The sequence below is a fragment of the Emydura macquarii genome, unplaced genomic scaffold (genome assembly GCF_026122565.2).
Source record: "Emydura macquarii macquarii isolate MOO-44397 ecotype Brisbane River unplaced genomic scaffold, CSIRO-AGI_Emac_v2 contig_587, whole genome shotgun sequence".
Lineage (NCBI taxonomy): Eukaryota > Metazoa > Chordata > Testudines > Chelidae > Emydura > Emydura macquarii.
The window spans coordinates 260,854-283,634 of NW_027130724.1; the positions used below are offsets into that span (position 1 = coordinate 260,854).

At 55.3% G+C, this 22,781-nt stretch overlaps 1 protein-coding gene across 1 annotated transcript in view; it reads left to right on the forward strand.

The window, feature by feature from the left end:
• The window catches only part of B4GALNT4 (beta-1,4-N-acetyl-galactosaminyltransferase 4), a 120,925-nt gene that overhangs the window by 78,655 nt on the left and 19,489 nt on the right, over nt 1-22,781 (forward strand). Inside the window, exons 4-9 of the mRNA XM_067540373.1 lie at nt 3,739-3,834; nt 4,360-4,450; nt 5,626-5,726; nt 7,217-7,284; nt 14,083-14,161; nt 19,547-19,613. Of these exons, the coding sequence (XP_067396474.1) occupies nt 3,739-3,834; nt 4,360-4,450; nt 5,626-5,726; nt 7,217-7,284; nt 14,083-14,161; nt 19,547-19,613 (502 nt within the window). The remainder of the gene's footprint in view (nt 1-3,738; nt 3,835-4,359; nt 4,451-5,625; nt 5,727-7,216; nt 7,285-14,082; nt 14,162-19,546; nt 19,614-22,781) is intronic.

Sequence of the window (22,781 nt, forward strand, 5' to 3'; positions counted from 1 at the left end):
GGCCCTGGGGTATGAGACCTCTATTGGCAGCTGAACTTGGAGAGCGCGCCTGGGGCTGCAGATCAGCACGGTGTGACCTGGTGGGGAGCTGTGGCTGGTGTCTGTGAGCACGCAGAGGGTGGGGCTCACCTTGCCTGTCTCTGTTGGTCCCAGATATCACAGGTCAGACCCTCAGCCAGCTGAGCTAGCCCAATCAATGCTAGCTTAGGACTGGCCCTGGATTGCAAGTGTGGTGATGCTAAAGGCGTGCTGGCTAAAGGATTATTGTTCACTGGCACGTGGCAAAAAGCCCCGTTCTGTGCCGCAGCTGCGTTTCAGTGGGTATCAAAGGCAATGTATTTAAATGGCCCCGTAAGTTAATGGTCAGTCGTGGGCCACTGCTGATTCCAGCCCTGCGATGGGACCAGCAGGCATAGCAACAGGGGTGGGGGATTCTCCAGGGATTAACTTCCTTGTCCCAGCCTGGCCCCTGGCCTGCATGGTTCTCAGACAGCTCATGATCCTGGCGGCTTAGGCAACGGGATTCACAGGCCCGTCGGAGGAGGGTCTGTGTGTGATTACTGCCAAAGCAACCAGCAGGGCGCCATTAGTTCAGGCGGGCCGTGGTTACTGGCACACCTGCCTGGGTGAGGTTATTTGGAGTGGAGCATGGCAGTGGCACTGCTGGCGTGATGTGGTTGTTGGCAGAGTTGGGGAGGGGTAGTCGGCACAGCTGTAGTGCCATGGCTCTTGGTGCGTCATGACTGTCAGCAGAGCTGGTGCGATGTGGCTGTTGGCAGAGTGGGCACGGGGTAGCTCTTGACCAGGCGTGGCTAGTGGAGCTGTAGGGGTGTGGCACATGGTGCGGCTGCTAGCAGGGCTGGGGCGTGGCTAGTGGCAGGTCGTGATTGGTGGCGCTGTAGGGGCGTGGCACGTGGCGTGGCTATTGGAGCCGGTGGGGTGTGGTTATTGGCACGGCTGGAGTGGCGTGGCTGTTGGTGTCTCTTGACTCTCAGCAGAGCTGGGTGGGGTACGGCCCTTGGCAGAGCAGGCGTGGCTCTTGGCAGGGAAGTGTTCCCAGCTGATGTGCTTCTCTTGCTGCTGACAGCTGCAGCCCAGACAGGAGCGGGAGCTGGGGGCAGCAGCAAGCCCTGACAGTGATCGATGTGGCAGACAGTGGTGGAGCATCACGTGGTCACCTTGCCCCGGCCTCCAGGGCTGGGGCAGGGGCTGTGCAGCGAGTGTGTGCGCCCCCTGGCTGCGCCTGAGCACCGCGGGAGGGGAGGCGTTAAGAACACTGCTTGTGTTAATGGGAGCCGGGGACCTTGGAGTCCATCGTCCCGCTGTGTCAGCCCCACACAGACAGCCTGGAAATTAGGCTGCTCTGGTGCTTGCCAGGGGCTGCTTTAGGAGACTGGGACCCCTGACCGCAGCAGCAGCGGGAAGCGGGAAGGAGAGCTGCGAGCCCTTTGGGTGGGGGGGTGATGCACAGCCAGCCTGACTGGAGAGGGGGGAGCCCTTGGCTAGGCAGGTTCTTGTGGCTAGCCAGCACCCGTAGATCTCCAGGGAAGGGCTCTGGGGTCACTGTCTCCCCTCCCTGCTCCCCCCAGTCTCATTGTGCTGCTAGTGCCGAGACCTTCTCAGGTACCCAGAGCTGGGGCCAGTCATGGCCAGGGGAGTCTGTGCCCCGCACTGAGTGACGGGAGACTGCTGGGACTGCTTCCTAGGGATGCTGCCCCCTGCTCCTCTACTGTGCCCCAACCACCCTATGACTTTTCTTAGCCCTGTCACCCACAGATCCCTCTCCTCCCACCCGGCTCTGAATCCATCTTTGGACTCCCCCCTCTGGTCGTTGGCCCTCCTGCCTCTCCAGCTGCCCCTGTCCCCATCCCCTGACCTGTGTCTGCAGGCAGGTGTGGAGCAGCGGTCTCTGCAGGCCGCTGGCACATGGGAGCCAGGGCACTGGCTGGGAGGATGCCCCACAGCAGCACATTGGGGATGGAGGGTGACGGGGGGGCTTGAGCAATCATCTCAGTAAAACCCCTGCCGACACTGGGACCCCTCTTCTGCCCCAGAGCCACCCCAGTGACATGAGCCATCTAGCCATCCGAGGTGTCCATCCGTCACAGCTTTGGAGTGCTGCCCGCCGCTGGCTTTTCCAAGCCCCGACATGGGTGAGATGGGCAGCGTGGTTCCTTGGTGAGTGGGTGGCACCAGCTCCGGATCCCTCCGCTGCTCCCTGCCGGCCTCCGCCCTGGGGAGCGACTGGGTTCTGCTCAGATTTCTGGAAAGGGAATAACGGCACAGGGCTCCCCAGTGACTTCCAGGTGTGCCCTGCCCTCTCTGAGCAGAACCACTGGGCAGGGATCCTGGCCTTGCAAAGCCCTGCCTGGGACCCGCCCCCGCACACGTCCGATTTCAGCCAGCCTGGTGCAGACTAGTGATGGACCCTGGTGCTGAGAACTCACTTGTCCCGCCTCACTCACTCCCCTGCTCTGCTCTGCCTGGGGCTGGCGTTGTTGTACAGGGGCCTGATCCGTAGTTGATGAGTCTCTTACACCATGGAGGGAGTGTTAGCTCAAGCTGGAGCAGCTCGTGTTTTTAGCTCTGAGGTCCCCGGCCGGCCCACGCTCACAGGAGGGAGATTGCCAAAAATACAAAGGCAGCGGGGAAGGAAATCAGGTGAACGTTCGGTGAAACAATCCCCAGATCCTTAGTCGTGAGGCCCAGCAGCTGTAAGGACGTAGGGGTGGGGTGGCTGGGGTGGCTTAGGGGAAGGCTCTGATCTCTGGAGCTTGATCTGTGTCCACGGGTATTTAGGATACAGGGCTTAGGCCCATTGCTTGCAGCTGGCTTTCTCGTCAGCCAGGGATTGGCTGTGTTGGCAGGGAGATGTTGGGGGGAGGCTTCTAAGACTTGGTGTAGACTGAGGGTTTGCCCCAGTTTGAGCCACCATTGCATTTGTGAACCAGGTCCATTTGCCACAGCATGCATCAGATGGTCAACGTGGATAGTCACTTCGCCCTACTGCGTCTCTCACCTGCCGTGCCTGTGTAGTGCACGGGGGAGAGCTTGGGACTGGTGGAAGGCAGCGCTGGGGCTGGGGAGCTGGCGTGGTCTCCCTTTGCTGATCTCCCTTTGAGCTGGGAGTAATATGGGCTGGCTGAGTAGCCTGGTGCTGCTCTGACCCCCAGCGCAGCCAGGAAACGTGGATTAAAAACATGCAACGCCCCAGAATAACAACAGCTTGTAGAACTTCTGCTCATAAACCATGCTGGGGCTTTGTGCAATTCCCATCCCCAGCTTCCTTCAGCCCTGGGATTTTAGTTATTTCTGTCGCTAGCTGAAGTCCCCTGAAGTAGAGGTACAAGCTGGACATACAGCATCCAGTCTGCATCCCTCACGCTGCTGGTTCCCCATCGAACGCCACCAGGCACGGGTGGCATGTGCTGCTAGGTTACGCACCCGCTTCCCTTCCACGGCCTCTGGAGCTGCTCCTCTCCCGGGGTGCTGGCCACAGCCTTGCTTTGGTGTCCTGCAGGCCAGAGCTCGCAGAGAAGGTCTGTGAGTTCAGCTGGTTCTTGGAGCCCTGGGTTAGTGGGGTCTGATCCAATGCCCATGGGGATCTCTCCACTGCCTGCAGTGGGGTTTGGGGCTGCCCTTTGGTTGGCGACGGGGAGGCCTACGTAAGCACGTGGCAGCCGGGGGCCCGGCTCAGGAGGCGCTCTCACGCCCCCGGCGGGGGTTGTCATTCTGCAGCACAGGGGGAAGGCGAATCTGCACGTTTTCGAAGACTGGTGTGGGGGGGCCGTGAGGCAGCTGAGGAAGAACCTGCACTTCCCGCTCTTTCCCCACGTGAGTAGACGGAGGCGGTGACCATCCCTCCCCGCGGCTCGGCTGGGGCGGAAGTTTCTATCTCTCGGCAGCGGGGATCACTGGCTGATCTGCTTGGCGGGCCACAACCTTTATTTCTGCCAAAGCGTCCGGCTTCCTCCAAAGCCCATTGCAGTGGGTGGGAGCCTGTGAATCAGGGATCCCTTGGAATTTGATCCTGGACAAATAACTCCCGGGGGATCCATGGGAGCTCTCTCTGGGGGCAATTTCCCTTCATGCAGAGGGCCAGTCCGAGGCCTGGGCCCCACCCAAGCCCCATGTGTGCTGTCAGAGGTGTGGAACTGAGGTGGGCCCTAGACTCCTGCCCTGGCGGTGGACTTTCACCCCTCTCTGGGGAAGCGGGGGGGGGAGGGCGAGGGGGCTGTGAGGCGGGGCGCGCTCCCCTGCCTTCCCCCATGAGATTGTGTGCTAGTGTGACATGGCCCAGAGCGAGTCCTGGGGTGTGACGTATCCCTGCTCTCTCTCGCTTGCTCCTGGTGTGTGCAGACCCGCACCACAGTGAAGAAGCTGGCTGTGTCGCCCAAGTGGAAGAACTACGGGCTGCGGATCTTTGGGTACATCCACCCCTTCAAGGATGGTGAGCATCTCCACCACCCCTGCCCCCCACCAGCAAGGGCTGGGTTGGGGGGCTGCCCTTTACCTTTCGCCCTCCCCTGCCTCCGCTGCCAGCCACAGCTGAAGCTGCCCAACGCTCTTGACATCCCTCTTTTGGGCAGGGATGTTCAGAAACTCATAGACTTGAAGGCTAGAAAAGAGCATGAGATTATTGGTGCAGCTGCAACGAGCTCCATACAGCTAGGTGCCCTTCTCACTCACACACACAGAGCTGGAGCAGCTTCCCTCCCCAGCCCGGATGGCTGTCGGGTACAGAGAGCTCCCTCCGATCCCTCCCGGCATGGCAGCGTAGCTCCAGAGTGCTCCGGCAGAGATCCCTGACGTAGTGACTTACATGGGTGTCGCTGACCCAGCCACCATCACCACCCCACCTTCCTGTTGTCCCGCAGCTCGGGGAGCATCCATACCCCCAGCTCACCTGCCACTGTTCCATGCCATAGCCTGTGGGTCTCGGGGATCCTTGTCAGGGGGGTGGCTGCTGCTGCTTTGCTCCATTATTGTTCTGGTCACCTCGTCTCAAAAGAGACCTGTTAGGATTGGAAAATAAAGTACAGAGAAGAAAAGTACAGAGAAGGGCAACAAAAGTGATTAGGACTATGGAACAGCTTCTGTATGAGGAGAGATTAAAAAGATTGTGGCAGTTCATCTTAGAAAAGAGATGACCAAGGGGGACGCAATAGTGGTCTATAAAATCATGAATGGTGCGGATAAGGTGAAATAGGCAGTGTTATTTACCCTTTCACATAACACAAGAACATGGGGTCCTCCAGTGAAAGTAATAGGCAGCAGGTTTAAAACAAACAAAAGGAAGTACTTCTTCACACAAGGCACAGTCAACCTGTGGAACTCATTGCCAGGGGATTTTGTGAAGGCCAAAAGTATAACTGTGTTCAAAACAAAAATTGAGAGTAGTTCATGGAGGATAGGACCATCTGTGGCTATTAGCCAAGAAGCTGGGCCTGGACAACAGGGGATGGATCACTCAATAATTGCCCTGTTCTGTTCATTCCCAATGAAGCATCTGGCATTGGCCACAGTCGGAAGACAGGATGCTGGGCTAGATGGACCATTGGTCTGACTTAGTTGGCCCTTCTTAATGGTCTTATGTTAATGATTACGTCCTTCCTTACTCCACAGGAGACTTCCAGTTTTCCATAGCATCAGACGACAACTCGGAGTTCTGGCTCAGCACTGATGAGATCCCGGCCAATGCCCGGCTGGTGGCATTTGTGGGCAAGGTATAGATCCCCTCTCAACTACTCTTCTGTCCCCCGTCAGCTTGGAAGCACTCAGCCTATGCAGTGAACACTCCTGGTCTTGTCCCGCTGGGTAGCAACATTCTTCATTATCTCCCAGCTAATAATGCCATCTGCTGGGAGAGGAGGAGCCCATATCCCCGGCGCCTTGCTGGGTTGCTAAAGTGCAAATGGAACCAGCATAATTACCAATGGGATCCATAGAAAACATGAGCGAATTCAGCCATGACCATCACATCTGGAGGCTACGTCATCACGACCAGCGTGGGCATACAGCTACTGTGTCACGGCGGTAGGGCTGGAGCAGCACACTCACACCAAAGTCTTGTGCTCTTTACCTTAGAAATGTCCCGCAGACTTTGGGATGGAAATTTCTCTCTGGCTTGCTCTGATTCTGGAGGGTGAATCTTTTATTATGCAGTGAGCCTGGAGAGAATCTAGCCAGCTATTTTGGCCAATAAGGACACACTGGGAATAGCTTTTCTCTGCCTTCCCGGACAGATTGGGGGTTGTGCCCTTTACTAACGGTCAGAAGGGCTTGGATTGGAAATAGTGCTCTCCCTAGGCTCAGGTGACACATTGCTGCCCTGGAAAGATGCATAGAGTGAGGCACAGTTAGGAGCTAATGGAAACAGTGTCAGACACACAGACCCCTTTTCACACACACACACACCCCTCCCCACCCCAACTCTCTTCTTAGATCTCATCTCCACCATAATGGCTCTAAAACAGCTGACAGTGGGTGTGCAGGTGTGATAGCTTCGCTGGTGTCTTAGGAACACAGGAGTGGCCAGGCTGTTTTAGATCAAGGGTCCATCCAGTCCCCAGCAGAGGCCAGCATCAGCTGTTTCAAAGAAGGCACAAGAACCCCACAGTAGGCAGATATGGGACCATTTCCCTCCCCACCCTGAGCCATAGGTGCTGTCCTAATTTCTAACAGTTCGTGATTCGTCTACGGTCTGATACCCTTGTGCATGTGTGACGGAGGCAGAAAAGCCAATGCTCACCTGCGAGGCTGGGGAGTTCTTCTGTGCCTTTAAACTGGCCAGTCATGGTGCTGCCTGACGGCGTGTTGGGGACCTGGAACGGTCTTTGCTGGCTCTCTAGGGAGCGAAAGCTGCCTATACTGATGCTACCTGAACTTGCGCAGAGCCCCTTTCCGTGACTGTCGTTCTGCGCAGAGCTGTGGCAAGGGGAAGCTGGCGTCCTGTCTGACGCCTGGTCGGTGAGCTCCCCCTGCACAGCGCCTCGCATGAAGGAGCCTTGATCCCTGTCCGGGTTCCCAGGCACTGCCAGAGCATAGCAAGATGATGGTGGTAATAAAGCACCTGGGGAATGGGCATGTGGCACACAAAGGCCTCTGGTTGCTGCCTTTGGGGCTGGCTAAGTCCCTAAACCCCCTCACCCCGCCTTGGCTCTCTCCGGTCAGCTGCTCAGAACGGAGCTCTCATGCACTTTCTCTCCCCCGCCAGCTGGGTTCCGAGTGGACGGCTCCAGGGGAATTCACCAAGTTCAGCTCTCAAGTCTCCAAACCCATCCGGTAGGTGGGACCCTCCCTGCACCCGCTTGCTCCTTTCCTTGCGTGCTTCAGCCACAGCAGGGCCGTGGGAGGATGGGAGAACGGGTGCAGTGCACAGAAGCAAACCTCAACTGCGGCTTCGCTCCTTGTTTTTTTCCCCTCATCACCTCTGTTCCTTTGCTCCCTTCCCCCATCTGGCCTTCCTTTCCCGCCCCTTGTGTCCATCTCTCCCGCTCCTGCCCGCCCGCCCACCCACCCGCATCCTGCTGTGTCAGCCAGCAGTTCCTCTCCTCACCCAAGCTATTTGTTGACATGATGTTAGCTGGAGTTGACAGCTCCATTCTGGCTCCCCTCTGCCTGCTCCATCAGCTCGCTGTCGGGCAGCGCGTTAGTGCCTGGGCTGGGTGGTCCTTCCCCTCAGCCCCGCGTCACAGCCTTGCTCACTCTGTGCTGCACTAGAGCTCCCAGAGCTGACAGCTTCCCCGGATCAGTCCCAAGCCCTCTCGGCCAGCATAAGGGGGCGCCGGTGCTGCACAAGCAAAAATCAGGGACTTGAGGAACTGTACTTGTTAGGAGGATCTGCCCTGGGTTAGCAACCTGCCCCTCACCCCTTGTGCTGGCTCTGTAGGGAGTGCAGGGGGATCTCGTGCAGGGTTCCCCAGGACTGGCACAGACTGTGGCTCTGAGCATGGAGCTCTGATGGGTGGAGTGTGCGGAGTTCTCCTGTGGGGCTCGGACTCTGAGCTCACTTCGCTAATAGCACCGAGGGACAGTGCAGGTCACAGGGAGGATGCACTCCACAGGCATATAGCTTCCCCCTCTGGCCAGGAGGGGGACCAAGCAAGAGGGACTCAGATGCACCCAAACCAGGCCTGACCGTGGGCCATTCAGGCAGCTTGCCTGCACTGCCAGGGCTGCTCCTCTGTCCAAGCAGGGGCCAGCCGGAGCAGCCTCCCCCATTAGTTTTTGGTGGAGCCAATAGCGAAGGCTGCCGGGATCCAATGTAGCAGTACGAGCTGGGGCACAGGTAGCCCTGTGCTTGGAGGGGCTGGGCCCCTGCAGCTCCCCTGAGTTCAGCAGTTTCTGCAGGGCATGTCTCCCTGTGAGTGTGATGGTGTGGGTCCGGTGTGCACTGTAGGGATAAATGGACTTCAGAGCCTGGTCCCTCTGCGTTAGAGCCAACAGATCCCACCACAACCCTTGCCCAGAGTTCCCTCTTCCCCGGCGTGACAAGCCTCTTGGCTGACTCGTTGGTAACAGCAGGCTGTGAGTTCCAGCCCTTCCGTTTCTCATTGCCCCTCTGCATGCAATAACAGCATTGCATCTGCACCACCAGCCTGCCGCGGAATCTGAAAGCACAGTGGAGAGGCTAACAAACAGACTCTCCGTGCCCCGGGAGATGTTATCTCTGCAAATGAGAGAGCTCAGCCCCAGGGACGGGAAGTGCCTTCCCCAGGGTCACCTAGCCAGTTGGTGACCAAGCCAGGAACAGAACCCAGGAGTCCTGGCTCCCACTCCTGTTCTCTAACCACAACACTGTCCTTCCTAGCTTGGAAATGCTTCATTGTAGCACCAGGTGTCTGGCTCTTCCTCTCTTTTAATTTAAATCTCTTTTAAATAAATCTCTCTGCTGTTAACTCTGTACTCTCTGACAGCATTGATAGCAACACTGAGATTGCCAGACCCAGGGCCCTCTAGTCTGGTATCCCGTGACTTGCACTAGATGCTACAGGCAACCCCGCAGTAGGCAGATGTGGGCTAATCTCTCCCCTATGAATTTTTTAAGTACATCAGAAGCAGGAAGCCTGCTAATCAATCAGTGGGGCCACTGGACAATGGAGACACTAAAGGAGCACTCCAGGCAGATAAGGCTATTGCGAAGAAACTAAATGAATTCTTTACATTGGTCTTCACGGCTGAGGATGTGAGGGAGATTCCCAAACCTGAGCTATTCTTTTTTGGTGACAGATCCGAGGAACTGTCCCAGATTGAGGTGTCATTAGAGGAGGCTTTGGAACAAATTGATAAATTAAATAGTATTAAGTCACCAGGACTAGATGGTATCCACCCAAGAGTTCTGAAGGAACTCCGATGAGAAGTTGCAGAACTAATAACTGTGGTATTAACCTATCATTTAAATCAGCTTCTGTAGCAGAGGACTGGAGGATAGCTAATGTGACTAGGGATGTAAAAATTAGTTTAATTAAAAATCCATTAAAACGTTCTAAAAATAGAACTTTTAAATGGTTAAATGCTGGGCGGGGGGAGCCGTGCTGAGCTCGGCTCCTCATTGCCAAGTGAGAGCTACCTAGCTGTGGCTACCCCACCCCTGCCACTGTAGCTGGGCAGCTCTCGCTCAGGTGGAGCTGAGCCGAGCCCAACTACGGCTACCCCCCACGCACTGAGCTCCATGCCTCCCTGCGGCTTGTCCTCAGCTGGGCTCTGGGCTTCCCTGCCAGTGAGACCTGCCAAGCTGCTCTCGCTGGCGGGGAGCCAGCCCAGCAGCCACTCTCTTCCCCCCCTCCCATTTAAACGGTAATCAGCTGTTTAAAACGTTTAAACAGCTGATTACCATTTAAACGGTTAACCTTTTATATCCCTAAATGTGACATTTTTTAAAAAAGACTCCAGAGGCGATCCCAGCAATTACAGGCCGGTAAACCTAACTTTGGTACCAGTTAAGAACAGAACAGAATAATCAGACACATAGATGAATACAATTTGTTGGGGAAAAGTCAACAAGGTTTTTGTAAAGGGAAATCATGCCTCACCAATCTTTCAGGAGGTCAACAAGCATGTGGACAAGGGTGATCCAGTGGATATAGTGTACTTAGATTTTTTCAGAAAGCCTTTGACAAGGTCTCTCACCAAATGCTCTTACGCAAAGTAAGCGGTCATGGGATAAGAGGGTAGGTCCTCTCATGGATCAATAGCTGGTTAAAAGATAGGAAACAAAGGGTAGGAATAAATGGTCAGTTTTCAGAATGGAGAGAGGTAAATAGTGGTGTCCTCCAGGGGTCTGTACTGGGACCAGTATTGTTCAACATATTCATAGATGATCTGAGAAAAGGGATAAACAGCAAGGTGGCAAAATTTGCAGATGATTCAAAACTACTTAAAATAGTTAAGTCCAAAGCAGACTGTGAGGAGTTAGAAAGGGATCTCAAAATCTAGGTGACTGGGCAACAAAATGGCAGATAAAATTCAGTGTTGATAAATGCAAAGTAATGCACATTGGAAAACATAATCCCAACTATACAGATACAATGATGGGGTCTAAATTAGTGGTTACCATTCAAGAAAGAGATCTTGGAGGCATTGTGAATAGTTTTCTGAAAACATCCACTCGATGTGCAGCGGCAGTTAAAAAAGCGAACAGAATGTTGGGGACCCATTAGGAAAGGGATAGATAAGACAGAAAATGATGTATTGCGTCTTTATAAATCTATGGTATCTTGAATACTGCATGCAGATCTGGTCACCCCATCTCAAAAAAGATCTATTGGAATTGGAAAAGGTACAGACAATGGCAACTAAAATGATTAGGGATATGGAAAAGCTTCCATATGTGGAGAGATGAAAAAGACTGGGCCTTTTCAGCTTGGATATGACAGAGGTCTATTAAATCATGACTTGTGTGGATAAAGTAAATAAGGAAGTGTTATTTACTCCTTCTCATAACACAAAAACTAGGGGTCACCCAATCAAATTAATAGGCAGCAGTTTTAAAACAAACAGAGGAAGTATTTCTTCGCAAAACACACAGTCAACCTGTGGAACTCCTTGTCAGAGGATGTTGTGAAGGCCAAGACTATAACGGGGTTCAAAAAACTAGATAAGTTCATGGAGGATAGGTCCATCAACGGCTGTTAGCCAGGATAGGCAGGGATTGCTGTTTGCCAGAGGCTGGGCAACAGTGGATGGATCACTTGATGGTTATTTGTTCTGGTCCTTCCCTCTGAAGCACCTGGCATTGGCCGCTGTCAGAAGACAGGATACTGGGCTAGATGGACCATTGGTCTGACCCAGTATGGTCGTTCTTATGTTCTCTTCCTAACCCCTAATAGCTAGAGGTTGGTATAAGACCTGAAGCGTGACGTTTCACCCCTTTCCAAAGTAATCTCTCATCCTGTTAGAGCTCTGGATATCCTTGTGATCCATATAAATGCCCAGGGTCTGTCTTGCTAAGTGTTTGGCCTCAACAACACCCAGTGGCAATGAGTCCCACAGTCCAGTAACACATTGTCAGTCTAATTATTTGCAAGGGAGGGGAGAAAGAGCTCCTCCTGTTTAATTTAGTGGTGACAGCCCCTTCCCTTTGTGGTAGCTCATAGAGCATGGTCTGTAGCCATAGAAGCTATACCGCTGCTGAGGTAATAAACTTAAGGGGTTTAGGGGTGTGTGTTTCTTTCCCCCAGACTGGTGATCTGATAGGATCCAGGTTCCTTTAGATCAGATCTTCTTGCCCTGCCTTCTGTGCGGGACCTTTCCCTGAGGAGTGCTGGACTCCAGCCTGGGCTTTCCCAGTGCCTGTGCAGTGGGAAGGGGCTAAAGTGCGCCCCTCCCAAAGAAGGGATACACCCCGCTGGTCAGCCACCCATCCTCCTTGGGACTAGTTAGACCAGGGTCCCACCCCATGTCCCTTCACTCTGAAGGCTTTGGGTGTTTTATGCTGCAGCTGCCCTTGCAGATGGTTAACCAGGCACAATATGATCCTCTTAATCTAATTAGGAGGGCAGTGAAAGAAAGCGGGAGGGAGAGGAAGGGAATGTGGATAGCACACATGCCACATGCAATTAAACCCAGCCAATTGGAGGGCGGCCAGCCTGGAGCCGCGATAGCAATATCTGCCTGGGTATCCCTGGGTTCTCAGGGGAAATTAGTGCAGCAGGTTGCACTCAGACAAAGCCAGGGGAGGTCAAGGATTCCTGGGCTGCATTAGCTGGCTATGCTTAGTAATGGACACGCGGTGCTGTTCTCACAGGGGCTGCATCAGGCTCAGGACTGACTCTTCCTGCATGCTCATAGTCATCCAGGCCGTGGAGTTGGCTGCCACTGGCTTCTGCTAGCTCCCCCTACACAGCCCTGCCGATGCACCTCAGTCCTGACCTGTAGGCCCCCTGCTCTCCCAGCCCTGGGCCCCGCGCTGCTCTGCCAATGTACTCCATGGCCCTGCCCAGCACCCTCTAATGCCTCTCTCCAGCCTGGCACTGCAGCTGCGGAAGCTCAGGTGCTCGGAGGCATTGCACAGAGAGTCGCTGAAAGCCAGTCCAAGGCAGCTGCGGCGGGGCTGTCTGTCCATCTCTTTCCCTCTTGGTCGGCACCTGCCAAAGGTGGGGGTCTCGGTGTGGTCTCTTCCTACCCTTGCATTTGAACACCAGTAGCTGGAGTTGGCGCTCCCAGCATCTTCACACACGGCCACTGCCTGAATGCTGAGGGGTCTGGGCCAGCAGCCCCCTCCCAGCTTTAACTCTCCTGGATGGGGGGTGTCTCAGGGCCCTAGGGGAGTGGATGGGCTAGGAGGTGCCAGCTGAAGGGGTTAACGACTTGGGCTTCCCTCCCAGCGCTTCCCAAAGCTGAGTTTCCAAGAAGTACCAAAGTTTCTCCTGAGGCAGGGCGTTTGTGCTGCAAGCCGGGCCTTGGCCCTGACTCGAGCCCTCCATGCAGACAGCGCTCCTGCTTGCTGGGCAGTGCATGGGGTTACCATGGCAGCGTGTCAGGCAGCCCTCCAGGAGTTGGGGAAAGACTGACAGGTGGCACTGAAAGAGCAGCAGGCTCGGTGCAGGATCTGCTTTCTCCTGAGTGGAGCTGTCAGCAGCGCTGACCTTGCATCTCTCTTCCCTATCCCCCTCCTGTGTCCTCCGACCCTTTCTTCCCCATCACCCACACCACAACGCCCCCCGCAACTCCACTCCCCCCAGAACGGTTGTTTGCAGAAAGCCTGCAGCTTGACAGCATCACTTTGTGTTTCTACTCACCCTACCCTAGAGAGGAAATAGCAAGCCACACTCCCCCGCACCAGGCTGCACGGCCCCCAGGCAGAAGGGGCTGGGAGGCTGAAACCTGGGCTCAGGCCCTGGAGCTATGAGAGAGGCAGCAGAATCAGTAACCCATAGCAGCCGCTGGATCCCCGCTAGGCAGGCTGTGTCTCGTGTGGGTATCCCTGCTGGGGGTACAGTGTGCTGAGGATGCCTTCTCCATGCTGCCCCGTGGTAAGCTAGGAGGGGTCAGCTCCCCACAGCGGGGGGTGAGCAGAAAGTCAATAGAAGAGGGGTTTTGTGAGCACCCTACCAGAGAGAGCTTCCCCCTTCCTGCTCCACGCCCTGCGACGCTGGGAGGGATCTAGGAATCCTGCACGGCCCTGGAGCTTCAGGTGGAGAGCAAGCTGGGAAGATCCATATGTGACCCTCAGCCAAAGGCTTGCTTGGGTCAGTGCATGTCTAGGCTGGGGGTCGCTGCAGGGGCCATTCTAGGAGGCGGGGAAAAGAGCTGGGCAGCAAGCACAGCTGCTTTGCGCCCTCCATGAAATCCCTTCAGGACCTGTCGGGCTCATGTCACGTGCAAGAGAGGTCTCCTCTGCCAGGGTGATGGGAGAGCTGTTCCCACACCAGGGTGGCAGGGCAGAGGGACTGCCCCATATGCTGGTCTCCCGCCAGTCATAAACATATGGGGCTGGCGCTCTACACGAGTGCCTGCAGTCCCCTGTGCCCTGGGGGCCAGCCCTCTGGGGCCAGAGGGCTCTGGGCTCCTCACAGAAGGAGGGCTGGAAAGCCCCTGTTGTGGTCACTGGTTCCTAACCATCTTCTCCCTTTCCTGCAGCCTCATGTCCTCCAGACGCTATTACTTCGAGCTCCTCCACAAGCAGGATGACCGTGGGTCAGACCACGTGGAAGTAGGCGTGAGTAACCTCGGGTTGGCCCCTGCCTGGCTTGCTCTGTGGGGCTGGCTTAGCTGGGCCCTGGCTGTCACAGCTGTGGGGCACAGACGTTTACCATTGGGGAAACACACTGAGAACCAAGAGCACAGCCCTGCGTAGCCCTCCGTCCCCTAGCTGGGCTCTGCTACTCTCCAGCCAAAACCCCAACTTGGGCCCATTTCAATGGTGAAGATTTGCCAGAGGAGGATGGCTCGCCTCTCTCCCGGGAGCTTTCCCTAAAGATTATTATCCTCACCTGTTGTTTGCTGTCACTAGCTCTGTGCACTTAGTGTGTTCCAGGTAGGGCATCCTCGTCAGACATAACGTGTGGCTGGCATCTCTTCGTGCCGTTGCTCTGTAATGCCCTAGCCTCCTCCAGGGATGAGATGCCCCCTCTGGAAAGCTTGCAGAGCATCAGAGAGAAATCTTCCAAAGGTGGCCCCTGAGTCTGGGTGCTCCGCATGAGACACCCAGAGCCACCCCCGTCCCCAGCTGACATCAGAGGGATCAGCAACTACTCAGCAGTTCTGATAATCAGGCCTTTTGAAAATGCTGGCCCCATAATCTCTGCTGCCGCACGGCTCGAGGTGGAGCAGGGAGGGTACGGCTGGGCCAAACATGTCCTGGTGGGAACCCCCTCCCTGCCCCAATCTCTCCTCCAAATTCCCAGCTCCCACCTCCTCCAGTTCAATCACTGATGGCTACAGAGGGGCTTTGCTTGAGCCCAGCGGGAGGCTGTCCTGGCGCTCCCCGAGGGGGGATCACAGACCACAGCACCTTCTCTGTCGTTTGAATCCTCCCCTTTCAAGAAAGAAGCCTTGCTGTCTCAGCAGGCTGCAACCGTGAGCTGTGTGCGCTGCCCTCATGGACGCTGCCTGCTGCCCGGTGTCACAGTCAGAGGGGAGGGTCTCTGGCCTTCCACAGGGATGTGGGTAAAGCTGTCACTTGCCCGCCCCTCACCAATCGGTGAAAGGCTGTCTAGTAGCACAGACCCCCCAGAGTCCCGTTGGACTGGGGAGTCGTCCCTGCAGAAGAGGGTGGGACTCTTGCACTGGAGACAGTTCACCCTTGGCTGGATGAAGCACTGATGGAATTGCTGGAGGGGGATAATCCTACCTTGGCTGGAAGGGGTGGCATGGCATGATCTAATAGGTCTCACCCATTCTAGCCCCCAAGGGCCAGATCCTCAGTGGGTGTAATGCAGAGTCACTCCAGTGGAGCTAGTCCATGTGACACCAGCTGAGGCTCTGGCCCTGTCATTCTAGCCTCTCTGGGTGTGCTGAAAGTCCAGCCCCCAAGAGGTGTCTGTTCCCGCCGCCCACGCTGTGAGCATGCAGAGTGTGGTTCAGCTGAGTGCGTCACGTTGGCTGCCTGGCGCTGAGTGGTGTCTGCCCTTCGTGCGCTGAGCGTCAGTTGGCCTGTCACGACCTCGTCATCAGACAGTCGTGCTCTGGCCTCGGTGATGCTTCACTCGTAACAAATGCTAATTGAGCATCCCCGGGGGAGGGGTCCCGGCTCCAGGACTTGGCAATGAATCCGCCAGTCGTCGCTAGCCAGGCCGCCCCTCTCCTCTCCTGAAGTGCCTCTCTCCTCCCGCCAGCAGGTGTTCCCTGGGGCTGGTGAAGAAGGGGCAAACCTAGCCCCCTTTTGTGCTGGCTTTGAGGAGCCGCGCGCTCGCCTGAGGTTCTCAGAGCAGTGGGGGAAGGAAAGCCGGGCGTTTGCTAGGCAGCGACGTGCCCTGGGGCTGGAGGCAAGGCTGGCAGGCACTTCCCTAGCCGTGTGGGCTGCTCTGGGCTCAGCCTGTACCTCTCAGGCAAAATGGTTGCCAGGCTCTGGCGCACACGCACCTGCTGGCGTTGGCGCATCCGGCCCTTGATGCTGCTCTGGGCTCTTGTCCCTGCCGTACCCATGAGCCTCCCGTTCGGCGGGGTGCTTTCTAGGCCACCGCGAGGCTGGGACTGCTTGTGTGAGACGTGGGTGTGGAGGAGCCCAGCCATGCCGGGGGCGAGGGGCCGTGCCTGTGGGAAGCAGCTAATACAGTTGAGATGTTGGCCTGCCAAGAGTTGCCCAGAAAGATGGGGACGGAGGGACAGACAGACTTCCCAGCCAGCCAGCATCCCCTCACCACCTGCCTCCCATCCTGTCAGTGGAAATCATTGCTGAGCGGAGCAGCGCTGTCTGTAGCACGTGCTACAGCCCAGCTGAGCGGTGTCTGTGCCTTTGTCTCGAGCGGCCTGCAGAGCATTCCCCACAGTGGAGTCTCCTGAACGCCTTGCCTGCCTCATTGCATCGCAAGGCCCCTTCGGCATGGGCAGGGTCCCAACAGGGGATGGGGGGGCAGGCTGAAGCTTGGGGAGACCCTGTCAGCTGCAGAGCCTGTCGGTGGGCATATGTGGGCGATGTCTTGGCTAGTGACGCTCCTGTGGAGATTGGATTCCCCTTCCCTGCCCTCCTTCAGCTCAGGGCTGGAGTCACTCACGGTGCATGAAACCTGCCTCCCTCAGCCATAGGACTCCCTCGTGCCACACTCAGCATCTGGCATTTGTGAGGGGAGACGGGGCCTGATGGCAGCATTGCACCGCAGCAGTGACAACTACTCCTGTGGTCTCCCCTAGCAGCTGTCACCTGGAGGTTTGCGCCCATCCAATTCCCCTGGGGCACAGCCTTTGCTCAGCTCCCGCAGGGCTGCTCTACAAAGGCAGGAGAGAATGGGAAGCACTGTTGGTGAACAAGGGGGTTTTAAAATGGGCCGTGTGCCCTTTTCCACCTCTCTGCAATGTGTGAAGATGGCTGGGAAGGGCACTTTGGTTTTTCCTGCTTGTTGCACACGTTAGAAATACCAGGAGTGTGAAATCTGACCTGTCTTTGCTGGACGACCCCTTGTGTAGCTCGGAGCACGTGCATAGGGAGCGCCCGTGGCTTAATTGGCGCCGAGGGATGTTGGGTCTTTAGCAAAGGCTTCCTGTCTCCAAAACGTTCCTGAACTCTGGCGTTAAATGGGTTCAGACAAAACACCTCAAAGCCTTAGGCAGTCTGACAGTCCCCCCTCCCTTCCCTGTCTAATTGCTCAACTTTAGCACTTCTGAGGGCACCATCCCCCTATATCTCCCATTGCCACAGAGTATTCAGCACAGACAAGACCTGAATTTCAATGGGGAAAAAACAAGCAGGAGGTGGAGAAAAGACTTTTTTTTTTTTTTGTGGGTGGAAAAATCCCTTTGAAGAGATCATAAAGAAGAGGGGAACCCCAGTGTATCTTTCCTTTAGCAGCTCCCCATTGTACCTCTGTGAATTTGGGGGCTGGTCCATACTCATATTTGCACCTGTTTAGCCATAGGTGTGATGTTTAAAGTGGCTTTAGTTAAACCAGGGCAAAAGGCTGCATGGATGCAAACTGATGCAAAACTTAGCTTAAGTTGTTTAGAAAGAGGTTTGAATTCAACTGAAACGAGCCACACTCATATGGCAACAGGAGCAACAACCAGGGCTTTGGGCCAACGTAACTGCCTTGGTTTAAATACCAGTTGAAGTTAACTCAGTGCTGTTTCTGTTCCTAGATGAGGCTTGAAGAGAGGCTGGGGAAGAGAGTGCTGTTTTAGGGCCTGGGCCAAAGCTTGCTGACTTCAGTTGGCTTTGGATCAGGTCCCGAGCTGGCAACTTCAGTAAGATCCGTCTTGTGTAAAGGAAATGTTCCCAGCTGCTCAGTAGGGCATCTGTCTCGTTTTGATTTCAATAGTTTAGGCACAAAATCCTGACTTCAAAACTGAAGTTTAATGTTGTGAGGGGTGCCCTTAGCAATGACTCTGTGCTGTGGGTCTCAGATCCACCACACTTAGCTGAGCAATGACACAAGGAATGAGCTCCATTCAAATAGCACCTCCGTGGACCAATGTCTTGTGCTCTCCCTGCTGGTGCTGCGGGATCAGTTCACTATAGTCCCAGAATTACGCTGACAGCTGCATGGCAAGATCTCTGTTAATTAAAAAGTACTGGTATTAATCCAGTTTGGGGGGGCAGAGGAATCCAAGCTTGGCAAACAGTAGAGGAGGGAAGAGGGCCCTGATAAATGTTGTTTTCTACCTTTTGGCATAAAAATACCAAGAAGGAAAAGGCAATAATGAAGAGCTGGCTTCCTTGTGTCGCTTGAGAAAACCTTCCCCACAAATAGGGCTGTGTGCTTATTTCAGGAGAGGACTCCCTAGCTGGGAGTATCTAAAAAGCTTTCGCCTCGAGATAAAATGTTCCTCGTCTCCTGGAGAGACCGAACAGTCTCGTTTTCATCCCACTCAGCAGAGGCCTGCCCCTTTCATAGAGGCCGTTCCAGCTCTGTGGGCCGCCGGAGGTGAAATATCATTAGCCTTTTTAAAGAGACTCCATTCATCCCTTTTCTGAATTGGAAGGGAGGCGAGCCATTTGTGGCGCACACTCCTCTGCCCCCTCTCTCCTCGCTCAGCTAGCTGGAGCTGCTGTGAAGTCCCTGGCAAAAGGAGCAAGCTTGCACGCCTGAAGATGCTTGCATGGAATATGAAAATAATGTCATGTCATATGGGGCACTGCCTCCTCTTTGGGTGTTAGATGGAATAGCCCCGCTCCCCGGAGAGGCAGAGACATACATACAAGATGCCACTTGGCGTGGCTAGATTAGCGGCACGGGCGAGAGTGTGTGTGTCACAGACTCCTGGCATTCTGGTGTGTAAGAGCTTGTTCAGACTACAAGAGACTGGCACTAATGCACCCTCATTGGTGTGGCTGCATTGGTGCGAAGCGCTAGTGCAGACACACTGCACTGGTGCAAAGCAGGGTGTGCACAGACGCCTTGGTAAATTACCAGTATGTCCCACCTATGCAAGCCAAATCTTGGGGCAATGCATGTATAGCTAGAATAGTGCAACCCACACCCCAGTGCAGACTGGACCTGTGCTCCAATCTGGATTTACACTAGTGTGTCCCAGGCCACAGTCTGAGCTGGAGAGCTTCAGCACTGCACAATCTGGCACTGCCGCTTCGTAACGGTGCCTCCCTGCTCCCCATATGGATGGGGTGGGTGCCTAGAAGCCTGCTACTCCGCTGCTGGGTACTGGGCATGGCTGCTTCCTGCTCTCCGGAGATGGGAAGTGTCACGCAGGCATGGGCTGTGCGCTGCAGGGCTCGGCTTCCCTGGGGCAGCCTCTTCTCCCTGAGACCCCCTGTCAGCCAGGAGAGGAGACAGAAGGAAGAAGTGTTGAATGGGCCCATGTGGCCCCTGAGGGTGCCGGGGCAGCGTCTTGCTTCCTGCTTGTATACCAGACCCCTCTTTGGCAGGGGGGGCCAGAATAAACCTCAGCCCCCGCCACAATTCTCATTCTCCTTTCTCTCCCTCTCTTCCAGTGGCGAGTGTTCCTGCCCAGCCTGAAGTTTGAAGTGATCGATTCCCCCTTCATCTCTCTCTACACAGGTAAAGCCATTCCCCAGGGCACGGCCCGCCCCCCAGCTCCACTTATCCCTCCGCAGCCGGGCATTTAGGCCGTGGGGCATGGATGGTGTATGCCCACAAGTGCGTGTGCCATGAGAATGGCAGGCTGTGCCCGTACCAGGTGTGAGTAAGCCTGGGAGACGGGAGGTGTGTGCGAATGCCACCCCCAGCGAGACACTCGTGTGCCTGTGGGGGTGGCGATGAGCTAGGGATGGCGAGGGGAGCACGTGTGCCGTCATTGGTGAGCACCGCCCCGTGTAACTGGCCGTCTGCGCATGTAATAGGCACAGTCCCGCATCTGACCCTGCACTCGTGCGTGTGTGGGTGAGAGCGCCCGGGTGTGGGAGCAATGAGACAGGGATGGCTATGGGAGAAGGTGAGATGGTGCGTGAGCACGTAGCTGTGCCAGTATAGGCATGGCAGTGGGAGCACGGGTGTACGGGCAGGAATGTGTCTGCGCCTGGATGGCTGAGCACGGCTGCAGGCACGCGTGCACTCCTGAAGACGCTTGCACGGAATGTGAAAATAAGCTCATGTCACACGGTGCGTTGCCTCCTCTTTGAGTGTGAGATGGAATAGCCCAGCTCCCCTGAGAGCGGGAGCATGGCAGCTGGTGGGCATTTTCTACACTGCATGGTTTCCTTGTCTGCAAATGGCCTTTTTTCTAGATTTCTAAAATTGCTAGAAAAAACGTTCCATTTTCCATGGTGACTTCTGTGATGCTGGCATTTTGGACAAATCATCGCATGTGTAGAGGTGTGGGGTGGCCAGAGAGGCACAGTTGCAGGGCCCCCACATGGGGGGGAAGGGTACACTTTACCAGGGCCCGTGCCAGTCTGCAACTCCCATTACCCCCATTATGGGAGGGGGCTCGTGTTAAAAGTTTGTACTGGGCCCGAAAAAATTATGCTTGGGCTCTGCACAGTTGTATGGGGTGTGGATCAGGGCTGGGACAGTGGGGAGAGATCCAGGATGGGGCAGTGGGGTGTGCCAGGGCAGGCATGGTGCTATGGAGTGGATCCAGGATGGGGCAGTAGGGTGTGCTGGGGTAGGTCTGGTGCTATGGGGCGGATCAGGGCAGGCACAGTAGGATTTGGTGGGGTGGATCAGGGCTGGTGCACGTCAGGGAGGGGCAGGAATAGTGGCATGTGGCAGTGGTGAGATGTGGGGAATGCAAGTGGTGGTGTGTGTCCATATATGCTCCCCACCGTGGGCTGCATTGGAAGGCATTCCAGCTGTCAGCATTTTTGCCCTTGGTATCTGTGGGGATAACGCTGCATCTTCCCCCAATGCTGCAGTGCAGCAAACCCCGCAGGTGTGCTTGTGGCACCTGGCTGGCTGGCTGCTTCCGTCCCTGGGCAGATGCCGGCACAGCAGCCATATCCTGCAGTGCTGGCTCCAGCTCCTTTCACCCTCTGCTACAGAGAGTCCAGCCTGGAAGCTGCCCCTATGAGCCAGGCAGAGGCCTGGTGGGGGGATCAGCCGAACAGTTGAGCTCAGGAAGGGAGGAGATCCCAGTGCCTGACTCATCCCCGCCCCACCCACCCTCTGACACCCACATCCCACAGCCACGTGGACTCCATTGGCAGCCATGGAACCAGCTCTGCTGGGACCGGCTTGGTCTCTGCTCCAGACTCACCCCCACCCTGGGGATGAGGAAAAGGAGCTATTGCCAGGCAGCCATGGCTATTGCCAGGCAGCCAGTTTCTCAGCCAGCCAGGAACTGCGCTCTCTTTCCCACTGCCAGCTGTTGGAGAGAGGTCCCTGTCCCTGGACAGGAGGGCTGGGCCCCGAGCTCCTGACACGGGGATACGTGCCTTCCCCAGGGCTGGCCTGAAGCAGAGCTCTGTGTGGCTTGAAAGCATGTCTCTCTCTCCAACAGAAGTTGGCCCAATAAAAGATATTACCTCCCCCACCTTGTCTCTCTAATATCCTGGGACCAACAGGGCTACAACAACATTGATGACCTGTCTTGTAAGCAGGGACGGACGGTGTGGAGTTTACTTAAATCTATAGGCCTTCTGCTTCCTCCTCAACCTGGCCTGGTAGCAGGAGCCTCTTGATGAATAGATCCCGTCCCAGCTCTCGATACACAAGGGGCTGGTAATTAAGTATCCTCTGGAAGGTGTTGATAAGGCAGCAGGGACGGGAGATCTGGCCCCTCAAGTGCAGACCCTAGGATCAAGCTGGAGAAGAGGGACAGTGGCTGGTCCGGGAACAACTGGGATATTGATGCCCTCAGCCCCCATGCTCCCTCACAGTTGTGACTGCAGGCTGGCCTGCACTCAGACTGCAAGGTGGGAGGAGGGGGCAGGGTTGTGTAATGGGGGTCGTTATTGAAGGGAAATGACTGACTGTGGAGTAAAAAGCCAGCCCTTCCTCCCTGGTCTAATATCCAACCTAGATTCCACCACTTAAGGGTTACCTAGGCAGATGGTTGAATCTCTATCCAACCTAGACCTGCCCCACTGCAACTTGAGACTATTGTTCCTTGTTCTGTCATCTGCCACCATTGAGAACAGCCTAGCTCCATCCTCCCTGGAACCCCTTTTCAGGTAGTTAGACTGCTATCAAATCCCCCCTCATTTTTCCCTTCTGCAGACTAAATATGCCCAGTTCCCTCAGGCTCTCCTCATAAGTCATGTGCTCCAGCCCCCTGATCATTTTTAAAAAAATAACATCCATAAACCAGTCGGAGAGCACTTCAATCTCCCAGGACACTCTGTAGCTGATTTGAAAGTTGCCATACTTCAACAAAAAAACTTCAAAACCAGACTTCAGCGAGAAACTGCAGAGCTGGAACTCATATGCAAACTGGACACAATCAGACTGAGTCTGAATAGGGACTTGGAATGGTTCTCTCATTACAAGAAGTAATTGTCACTGTTCACACATTCTCACCTTCTAATCAACATTTGTGAACAGGCCTCATCTACCCTAACTGAACTGACTTTGTTAGCACTTGCCCTCCCCATTGTTATGTTTCTTACCCTTGAATGTATATATATACCTCCTATCTGTGATTTCCTCTTCATGCATCTGACAAAGTGGGTTGCAACCCACGAAAGCTTATGCCCTCAGAAATTTGTTAGTCTTTAAGGTGCTACAAGACTCTGGTTGTTTTTGCTGTATATAGGCTAACACGGCTAC